At 47.3% G+C, this 10,954-nt stretch overlaps 2 protein-coding genes across 2 annotated transcripts in view; one reads left to right on the forward strand and one right to left on the reverse strand.

Moving 5' to 3' along the window:
* SLC12A4 (solute carrier family 12 member 4) overlaps window positions 1–3,021 on the reverse strand; it is a 45,764-nt gene extending 42,743 nt beyond the window's left edge. Inside the window, exon 1 of the mRNA XM_063410377.1 lies at window positions 2,701–3,021. Coding sequence (XP_063266447.1) covers window positions 2,701–2,974 — 274 coding nt within the window. The 5' untranslated portion in view covers window positions 2,975–3,021. The remainder of the gene's footprint in view (window positions 1–2,700) is intronic.
* LOC134557410 (collagen alpha-1(I) chain-like) lies at window positions 2,991–10,593 on the forward strand. The gene is made up of 3 exons (XM_063410380.1): window positions 2,991–6,210; window positions 7,285–7,375; window positions 7,460–10,593. The coding sequence occupies exon 1, from the start codon at window positions 3,340–3,342 to the stop codon at window positions 4,000–4,002; it is 663 nt and encodes a 220-aa protein (XP_063266450.1). The 5' UTR covers window positions 2,991–3,339; the 3' UTR covers window positions 4,003–6,210; window positions 7,285–7,375; window positions 7,460–10,593.
* The last annotated feature ends 361 nt before the right edge of the window (window positions 10,594–10,954 follow it).

Genomic DNA, 10,954 nt, shown 5'->3' on the forward strand with positions numbered 1-10,954 from the left:
CATGTCCTTACTGAGTCACCTCAACCAATCCAGTCAAACTGAGCAATCCAAACAAGTCCTGAAATCAGGTTCCCAACAGCAAGCTGACAAAACAGAATCTTCCCAGCAGAAGGTTCACTAGAATAACTGCAACCAGCTTCTGACAGTGCCTGTGGTGGGTGGCACAGAGAGCCTGGGCCACGGGCAGGGCTGGGGTAGCTCTGTGTGCATCCACGGGTCAGCATCACCGCGTGCACTTCGGCAAAGACACAGCCTAAAACTTGAACTCTGCACTCAAGTCCAACAGTTTATCTTATCTCGAATCAGGGGCATCACCAACACCAACAGATCACTCCCTGAGCCCCGTAATCAGCTGCCACAGAAGGGTCTGCAGGGTCACCCTCCTGCCTCCAGCCTGCAGCCAGTGAACAGCTCTGAGGGACTCTGCATCAACGGGAGCTTCCACCTCTGCTGTGTCACACCACCAACACCCCCTGTGTGAGAGGCCAGGCTCCCTGCACGGGCTGCAGAACCAAAACTGAAAGGAATAACTCCAGATTGAGTTCAGATTGCTCTCTATAGAGCTGCAAACCCAAGAAACCTAGGAAGAGACAGAAAAGGCTAGTAGGGAAGAACATGCTTGTCTGTACAGGTAGGCAAGACACATATCTTTATAGGCACACCCCGAGGATATGAAACAATATTTAATTACTGTGAGAGTAAATTAAAAAATGGAAGGCAGTTAGAGTTCAAACAGAAATAGAACTAGCTAACATATATTAGTAGAGAAATTACTAGATATCTATCAGCTTTAAAACAGAGAGACTCAGCTAACTCCCAGCAGCATGGCTGTGCACAGCAGCACACTAGAGGCCTCAGCTTGCCAGTGACTGACGGACTGTGATGGAAGCCAAGTGGGAATCCTCAAGTGTGCTGGTTGCACACATCCTACAGGCAGCCTCCTACCCAAATAAGAGGTGGTTTGAGCTGATCTTCCTTTATCCACCATGGCAGCAGCTTCCACAAGCCACACTTACCAACCCATGGCCAAAGCTAGTTACTGGAAAAAGCATTCCACAAGGTGTCCACCCCGGCCTGCCGAGATGGGTAAAAAACACCTGTGACTTTCATACCCACAGGGACTATATGGTGAGCAGCCTGAGAGTAAAACTGCCCTACTTTACAAAACAAATAAAGGCCCTGCACAGCCTTTAGGGCTAGTGCCTCAAATTATCTCTGGTAATAGACAGCTTGGGAAAAGCACGTCCCTTTCATCATCCTAGAACACCCACGCTAGGCATGGAAAGAACGGGCACTAGGGCTATGTAAGCTACTTGGTGCTCAAAATCTAAAATTTCCTTGAAAATGATACAAAGAAAGAAAGAAATTCGCAATGCACACATACTGGAGATTGAAACGCATGTTCTCAGGGAAATGAGCAAGTTAATGAGGCAGGAACTGAACTTTGTTCTTATGACACTTGAGTATCACTCAGCAAAATAACCCTGTTGCCTTTGTTCAGCACAGGCCTGAGCAGTGCAGGCTCCCTTCAGGGATTACTGTACATTCAATAACATTCACAGTCTGAAAAGTTTGACTGCACAGGCAAGGAAGAACAGGTCAGGTGTTTACTGCTTTTTCTTTTGTTGCCTAGAGTCACGCATGATTCACAGGGAGCAAGTCAGATTCATCAGATGAACCTATGGGAAGATCCTCTTCCTAAAGGTTACAGAAAGCTAAACATAACCAAGGCAGGAGAAAAAGAAAGAACAGATTGCACAAAGAGCTAAAACAACCTTGTACCAGAACTCCACCACTGCCCAAATCCAAGTGTCCTTCACATTCCCACTAGAAACACTCACTGTATTTAAAGTGATTTATATCCAAAAGTCACAGCAAAACACCGACAGGCTGAGCACTGATATCAGCTGCCTAGGTAAAGAATGTACTTCTCACCACCCAAAATCCCCTCCTACTTACGTGATCTTCTTCAGTAATTGGAATAAATTAACCCCTATGAAAAAGCAGCTCTGCCGGGCAGGAGCAGTTGTGAGAGCCACACGAGCACAAAGCACTTGCTGTAGTATTCAAGGGCCCGGCTTGCGGGAGAGACCTTGCTGGGCAGCCGCGGTTTTTAAGGTGATATAAACAAGTAAAGCAGACACCGTTAAATTCAGCTAATTTAACTGAATTCTCTATCACCCGTTTATTTTGGCAGTGGACCACTGAAAACATCTGAGCCTATCTCCACGTACTCTTATCACCTCCGGAGACGGCAGCCTGTGGGAGCACCGATAAGAGCTATACCCCGGGCCAGCCCCGCTCCCCGCTGCACCCCGGGCTATCACCGAGCGCCGGGGGGGGCGGAGGGAACCCCGGGCTGGCTCCCGTGCTCTCCGGGGAACCCCGCGCCCAGAGCATCCCCGGTGCGGCGGGCGGGCTGCGCCGCCCGGCCCGGCCCGGCCCGGCTGACAGCGGGGCAGCGCTGCCCGGCGCGCCGGGCTCCTGCATCCCGCCCGTGGCAACAGCGGAGCCGCCGCCCGCCCGGCGCACACGGGGGGCTCCTCCCCCGGGCGCGGCGCCCCGAGCAGCCCGGCAGCTGCCGCCGGCGCCCCCGCCTTTGTCTGTGCCGCGGCCGGCGGCGCCGGGGCCCGGAGCCGGGCTCGGCCGAGCCCCCGGAGCGTGGGCACCGCCGCCCCCCGCCCGGCCGTGCCCGCTCACCGTCGGAGCTGACGGTGTCGTAGGAGTCGCCGGGGGCGGGCGCCGCGGCCGGCTCGCGGTAGTCCACCCAGCTGAGCCCTTCTACGCTGTCGTACTCGGCGCGGGGCTTGTCCTCCACCGGCACCACGGTGAAGTGCGGCATGGCTGGCGGGGCGGAGAGGGCTCCCCGCGGCACCGCGGCGAGGCAGGCGGGACGCGGCGCGGAGCCGGCGGCGCATTCCTGCCCCGTGCGGTCACTTCCTCTCAGGAAACCGCGCTCCTCAACTCCACCCATTCCAGAGCCAGCGCCGGGGCGGCGCGGATCCCGCCGCCCCCGGGGCCGCCGGGCGAGCACCGGGCGCGGGGGCGGGGGTCGCTCCGCCGGGCGGCCGCGCTCAGCGGCGGGGGCGCGGAGGAGGGGCCGGAGGCGGCGAGGCCGGCGGGGAGAAGGGGGAGCCTTCCTCCCGCGTTCATCGTGACAGGAGCGGGCCCGGGGGCGGCGGGAGCGGGGAGGGGCGGGCGCCCTCCGCCCGCCGCCCTCCCTTGCGGGCGCTGCCGGGCCGCCTCGGGGGGGAATTTCCCCTCAGCCGTGCCCCGGGCTCCCTCCCCCGCCGCCGCCATTTGCTAGGCAGGAGCGATGCGCAGAGAGCGGCGGCGGGGATGGGGCTGGGGGGTCCCGGAACGCATGGAGGGACGGGGTGGTGCGGGCAGGCATCAGCGTGTGAGCCGCGGGCAGGGGACCCGAGAGCCCCGCCGGGCCGGGCGGCCACAGCACTGGTTAGGGATGTCACGGCTCCCAGCAGCCGGCTCCAGTCCGGCGTGGGGCTTGCGGAACAGGCGGGAGGCGCAGGGGCTGCCGGAGAGCCGGGTGTGCGCAGAATGCCGGTACCGGGCCATGTGCGGGTACCGGGCCATGTGCCGGTACCGGGCCATGCGCAGCTGTCCCCGCTTCCTGTGCCTGCGGTGGCAGCGCCGTGGTTTCCTTTGTGCTCGCTCTCGGCTCCCCCGGCACGGAAGCCTGGGCAGGGCCGTGGCAAGCGGAGCAAACCCCGGCTCGGGGAACGCGGCAGAGCGGGGGAGCGGGCACGGCGCTGCTGCGGGCATCCGCAGGCGGGCCGGCCCGGGGTGTTGGTGCTCCGTGCAAAGCAGCCGGTGCTAAGGCAGCAGACGGATGGACTGCGGCCCTGCCGCTCCGACAGGGGCTGCGGAGCCGGGGGACACCATTGTTGGGTCCCACTCTGCAGGCGCAGCGGTGACATCCCCTCCCTAAAGCTCGGGGCGCGCCAGCCACCCGACCTCCTCCCCCCGAGGGAGCAAAATTAGATTTTGCCTTCACATTTGTAGGAGCTGGCGCCAGCAGTGGGTATCTGGCCTTCATTTCGAATATGGTAGCCTTCACATGAAGTTTAAATGTGAATTAGTAGTTGATAGTGCCATTTATTGTCTGTGTTTGAAAGCTGGCCTTGACAGTAGAAGGATCTCTTTTTAATGTGTTGTATAATCATCAGGAAAAAACTTTAATAAATAGTTTGTGTGTTTTACTATGGACTGTCAATTCAAACTAGTTGTGTAGACTTAAAGTATTCCCTAATCAAGAAATGGGTGTACAGTGACAAGACATTCCAGCACAGATCTGTCTTCAGATCCCACAGGAGTCCACAGGAGGATACAAAGCTTAGAGCAGAAGAGGCTAAGGCTGGACCTCTCTTGTGCTCAGAACCAGCTTACCCCCAGCTTTCTATGTCCTGCCTTTTTGACAGAGCATCCCCCCAGTCACTGAGAGAAAGAAAAATTTCTAATGAGCGGGAGAGAGACCAACGTGAGGGAGAATGCTTTGTTCACAAGAACTGACTGATAAGTCTACTTTTAATTAGTTGGGGTTTGAAATAGAAATGAAGGATCCATGCTGTGGAGCGGCTGCTCCAAGGGGGTACAGGTCTCTCAGTTCACTTCACACAGGGTTGCTGGTGGACCACCTCTGGGGCAAGTCAGAGTAATTACACCTCTTGGTATTGATCAGACAGGTGGAAAGACTTCTAAGACTCCTGTGCTTTCATGTAGCCTGCATTTTACTTTTGATGCTTTGCTCTGTTGGGGGAAACAACAAGGATCTTCATATGGCCATGTGTATCTTGTAAACAGCCTTATCAGTTTTGGAGGAGATTGGGAAAAAAAAGCAACAGAATTTCCTCTATTGAAAACTCTAGTTTCTTGAAGACCTAGGGTGAGATTTTTTTTTTCCCCCAGTAACCCTAAAAAGAACATGTTTGTAAATGTGGTCCCCTGAGGTCTATAAAGTTTTACTTGAAATTTCTCTGGGCAAGCAATAATTTTTCTCCCCAGAGGAAAGTAGAACAACGGGCTGAGAAGTAGCGTCTTCTGGTTTACCCTCTGAATTATGTTTCCTCAGCTTTCATGAAAGGTTTGACCCAACAAGCTAAACCCCACCAAGAAAACAGGAAAATTAACTGATAAGGGAAAAATAATTTTATATAGAAAAGGGGCAAGATGTTAATTCACCATTAAGCACATTTGTTCATGTTCCGTCTTCTTTCCTCTTTTCCACTTTATAAAGCTTTTGAAAGAAAATATCTGTTCTAAATAAGCTGGCTGAGAAAAAGGAGACAGGGACTGTAAGAAATACGTCTCCAAAGTTAATGTTTTTTAAGTCATGCTTGTTCAGGAAGAGGTATTGAGCTGGGTGCTTGCCCCTCATGGCACATTTGAAAGTAGATGTTGCAAGGAGACACCACTCTTCAGGCACCAAAACTGCATCTGTGCCATCACAAAACATTTTAGAATCATAAAATCAGTGGTACTGAAATTGTGACCCATGAGCAGAAAAAGTTTTTAAAAAATTGAGGCTCATGCACATGTACCAGCAACTCCCTTCTCTGGAATGGAAACTATCCAAATGTCCTAGGAGAGAATTGAGCCCTAGGAAAGCATTCAAGTCTATTGAAGCAAAAATATTTCTTTTGTCTAGGGACAAAGGTTCTTTACTGACTTGCAGAAACACCACATTTAGAGCTGAGAAGTCATCTACCCATACCAACTTTGTTGGTATGGGTACAATACAAATACTACAAATACTAAAATACTCCTCTGGGTCTGCATCTGGTTTGTAAGAGAACATAATTTCAATCTGGATGATTAACATTTTTTTTCTGATTATAATAAGTAACTGTTACTCTGAATGGTATCAGTGACCATCATAAGCTCAAAAGTGGTCTGATATGAATAAGATGCTGGAATGAAACTGCATGACCTACAGTACTACAATAATTACCTGAAACAGCATTGCTATCTTCTCATTAAATAAAAGGGATGAAAATTACCTGTTTTTCACAAAGCTTATTAGAATTTGGGGTTGTGGTTTCTGACAGACTGGTCAGTGAAAACAAAAAGCAGAGACATTAATTTTAATTTCTACTTTCTTTTTTTTCATCTTTCCTCACACCCCACTCCAATATCAACAGAGAAAAACTGCACTTCTGAGAAAAAAGCCTGGTGGTTTCACAGCCAAAAACAGTGAGTTCAGCTCTGCAGTATCTTATTAGATTATTAGAAGGCTTATTAGAAGATAAAAAGGTCTGTATTTTCAGTGCTCTAGTGTACATTTACAGCATCAGTGAAATCAGCAGCCTAAAGATCAGCAAATCCATCATCTCCCCTCTGATACACAACCAGGAACTGCTTTTAAATTGGTACTAACTACAAATCATGTAATCAAAGACACAGTTCAGTTCTTCTTTAGTAAGCCACTGGATATTTGTGAAGTACCTTAAGCAGGTAAAGCCTCCAGCTGGAAGGTCAGTGCCCTTGCACAGCAGGCAGCTGTGGTGTTCAGCTCAAAGGCTCTGTGAGAAACCCTGACTCTACCAGTTCAGTAAACTCTGTGGACCTGATGTAAATCCTCAGGGCAGGCAGGTGAGGTCAAGTTTGCCCTGAACACTTTTTACTGCAGGTGAACACCTCTGAAGCATTAAAAAGGAGCTTGGCTTTTCCAGCCAGCGTGAGACACTGGCTGCACACATCCTCAGCTGCCGCACAGGCCTGGCTCATGTGCAGGAGTTTCATCCCTCTCTGGCAGGCAGTGCCCAAGGTTCCCTGTGGTGCTCATGCAGCCATCCCAGCAGAGAGTGAGCACAGAATTACCATCAGCATTGGCACTTGCAAGGTCCAGCCCTCGTGAGGGGTGTGCTGCACACCTTGGAAGGGCCTGGTACACGAGCTCTGGAGTGTTGGGAACTTCCAGACTTGCCACACGTGATGTTAACCTCAATCAAACAACAAAAGGCAGCATCATTTCAATTCCTTCTCAAAGCAAGTGATTTCCCATCTGTTTAAAGGATAGACAAAGCATCTGAAACTCTGTTTGAGGACAGCTTTTCTTATCTTCCTTTCTTCCTGAATTTCATGTAGAGATATCTAATTTAAAATAGTTTAATTTTTCCAACTAGACGAATCAAGGCTAAGCAAAAAGTATAATTTGTAAGAATAAGTCATAGCATTGCAGTTCAGATAATTTTTTTAAATTCATCTCTAAAATTATGTTGCCTCTAACACAGTAAGGAATCTATAACTTATTTATTGTTTTGAAAGATTTTTCCCACTAGAGTGGAACCTGGATGACAAATCGCCAAGAGCTGACCATCAGAAATAAAATAACAAAACAAATTTCACCACTGCCAAGGTACAGTTTCCCAGGGCATCAGGCTTGGCAGGGATTCTGCCAGTTCATGGCCAGCATTTCACCATAGTGAACTTTGGTTTTCAGCACATTCCTGCTTCTCCACGTGCAAGGATCACGCCAGCCTTGTGGACAGAGCAGGCTGGAACTGCCAGGCTGCCTGTAAAGGTTTCTCACTCGTAAAAACCAGGATCCAGTTCCCACGACAAGGGCAGGCAGTGGCTGGAGGAGATCCTTTGGAGAGGACCATGACATGAGCATCCATGTAAGAAATGCTTGTAGGAGAGGCAATTTCCAGGCCATTTCCAGGAGAACAGTGAGGCGAGGAAAGGCCACATCATAGCAAGACAGGAGCTCTTCTGCTAAACACAACTGAGAATTCTGCTGTTTTGCTGGGAAATGTATCACAGCTTAAACATGAAAAGACCACAAGAGGACACTATGGTGCCACTTACCTTCAAAGTTTATTTACTTTAAGGAACTTCTGCTTCATTTGTAGAACTGTTTATAACTGTGTTTGATACATGGAATAGCCATTTCTACAAGGAAACCTTAATCTCATCTTTAGAAACTGAAAAGTTGCCTAGTCTTTGAGATACCATTTCTTCCCTACTCACACAGGTTCTGCACATTCAAATAAGAACTGTATCAAGGTTTTCTACAACAAATTTGTTAAACATGGCAGTAATTTTTAGTGGAGAATTAAGATGCTGGAAGGAATACTACTCTGCAGATCAATTTTCAGATCAGTTACATTTTTAGCCTGGGTAGGTTTGTCATGGTCTATTTAATTTTTAATAAAGGGTTCAGAGAAGAAACTGAGCACAGGCCTAGACAAGATTATTGAGATGCTATGTTTATCTACAGGAGGCAACTCAGGAAGATTAATCCAAATCCAAAGCTGTTTTAAACTTTTTACAAATGTTTGTATTCCAGTCTAAAGGAACCTTCTTTTGAATTGTGTGATAAGACTTGTATTAACTTCAGTTTTAATCTCAGTTTGATCTTTATTTTATTTCTCAGCAACAGCCCTCAGGGGAACTTGAATTCTTGTTTCCTGGGCTTTATGTTTTCCTTTAATTGCAAAATCAACAAAAGAAATATTTTATGTAAACAGACCAGGTGCTGAGAATGGGCTTCAGAGGAAAATGCCCATTATACAGAGGAAAGAATCATCTTAATGGAGTTTATAAAACAATCTGGGGAGAAACAACAACAAAAGAGCAGAATTAAGTGCCCTCTCATTTGAGTTCTGATTGTTAGGACCAGAGCCTTAGTTAGAAGCAGCAATGTTTTTCTGTTGTAAGATAAATGCTGAACATTGTTTACTTAGCTTGTTTCTTTTCTCCCCTCCACTATTTGTTGTCTCATGACAAGCAACTGAACCAAGTCCAATACCTCTCTGAGGTCACAGGTTTTGGAAGGAGGGGTTTGTTGTTGCTTTGGCTTTGGGGAAGAAAAAAAAAAAGTCATAATGAAGTTATAAATAAATGTGAAGTTTAGTGAGGAACTTTTTTCATTTCTCTGGTGACATAAGATTAAAAAAAAGATAACTATAATAGCAGCAAATAACCATTCCCATGTCAAATTGTTCTATGTGGATATAAAGCTTTTAGGTAAAATAGCGAGACAAAAAATCAAGACCAGATTTAAAAAAAGGAATTTAAAAAAAAAAAAAAAAAAAAGGAAGAAAAAAAAGAAAAAGATAATTCTTGAGCCACTGAATCAAGCCTTCCAGAACAGTCCAAGTAGGGTTATCCAGGATCAAAGTCTGTCCTGAAAATACTAACTAAAATACTCCTCTGGGTCTGCAAATTAAATCCAACAAATCTTAAGAGCAAATGAAAACCACTATCAGTGGGAAGAATATTCTGGTTATTTAATTCTTTTGTAGTTTAAACATGTTACAGTTTCAGAATTTGAAGCAGTTTGATCATTTCCATATGTATAAATCCAGAGAAGGGTAAACACAACTGCTGCTTTCAATAGCCAATGAAAGAAATCCAAGCTGCTGCAATCTCACTTTGCTTTTTCACTCCTCCCCTCCCCTAACAATGAGCATGGTTAACCCAGTCACTGACACGAGCAGCAGGAATCCCTTGAAGGAGGAAAAGGTTCGTTCTATGGTGCATATGCCCGCTGAACCTTAGGTGCAAAATCAAACAAAGTAATAAACTCATATTTGTATAGGTGGTTAGACCTAATGCACAGTGTTTGCTGACCTTGAAACAGAAATACGCTGGCATGTTGCTGGAGCAGCTCAATGGCATGCAAGGAGTGTAGAGCAGTTTGTATCCAATGTAAAACATGCAGGAGTCCTTCCTTGGACCACACAAGTCACCTGCTGGGTGAAGTTTGATGCAGGACCTGAACTGCTCAGATTTGAGGTGACAGAGCTGTCACGTGTGTCAGAGCAGCAGCAGACTTTGGAGGTTTGGTTTCCAGCATCACCACTTGCCCAGATGAGACGACTCAGAGCTGAAGTTATTTATTTCTGTGGATGCTACAGTCTATTATTCAGGAAGAGCATAGTACTAGGGGAAGGGCCCTGGCGCCAACCTTTTAGAACCAAATCAATAGTCTGCATCAATATTTTGCCTGTAGTTCTTGGCTCTTCATATCACATATGTAAAAGCATGAGCCTTCAATTGTTTAAGAGGCCTTCAACTTTGAAAATCAGACTAAAGTGCTTTATAATACATAGATTTTGAGATTTACAGAAATAGTAATAAATATTTTCAGAATTCGTGTTAGCCCAACTCATTATTTAGAAGAGGTAAGTCATGACTTGCATTCTTTCTTTTGGCAACCAACAAAGCTTATTATAAAGTTTCTGTCTCAGTTATATCTCGTACTTCACTGTTACCAGCCATGATAGAATCTGTCAGCTGAACTTGAATGCCTTCAAATTTCCAATGCAAATGGCTGTTATTAATTGGGGCAGGGCAAAGGCATTCAATTGCAGCATGAATCATCCTCCCATTGGGAGGTAGAAAACAGAGCACAATCATTTTATGCTTGAGCTGTTACAAATGCAGAGTTGTGAATACTACAAGCTGCTGTCAGGGCTGGAGACGCCAGCACTAGAGTGAAGGGTCACTAGTTTTTCTGAGACCAGTCACAGCTGTATCTTACATGATTTTACTTTTGAAATTAATTTCTAATAAGATGACTTTCTACCATGTTTCAAGTTGTGTGGTTTTGATCATTTAATAAAAATAAATTAGCTGCATCCATTAAATAAGCTAGATGACATGGATAATCAGTGGACAAGATTTCATCTGTTGACTTTGGCTTCTGATTTTGTTTCACATAAGCAGCTTATTTGAAGCATTCTGAATTACCATTGTAACTGGAAAAGGAACTTCTGGATCAGGACACGTCTTTGAGAGGTGCTGTGAGGCAGAGGTGATCCTAACCCTGCCTGGTTCCCCAGGCCTTGTTCTCTGTGCCTTGACATCCTGAGCAGGGATTTGCTGCAGGTGACACTGTCCTCATGGACTCACTGCAGTGACTCATCCCTCCCATGGGCCTTTGCTTGGATGGGTTTAGCAGTATCTGAATTTAGCTGACTGCCTACAT

The sequence above is a fragment of the Prinia subflava genome, chromosome 13 (genome assembly GCF_021018805.1).
Source record: "Prinia subflava isolate CZ2003 ecotype Zambia chromosome 13, Cam_Psub_1.2, whole genome shotgun sequence".
Lineage (NCBI taxonomy): Eukaryota > Metazoa > Chordata > Aves > Passeriformes > Cisticolidae > Prinia > Prinia subflava.

Excerpts from the sequence above, each read along its gene's own strand:
- LOC134557410 (XM_063410380.1), top strand. The coding sequence starts at position 3,340 with ATGGGGCTGGGGGGTCCCGGAACGCATGGAGGGACGGGGTGGTGCGGG.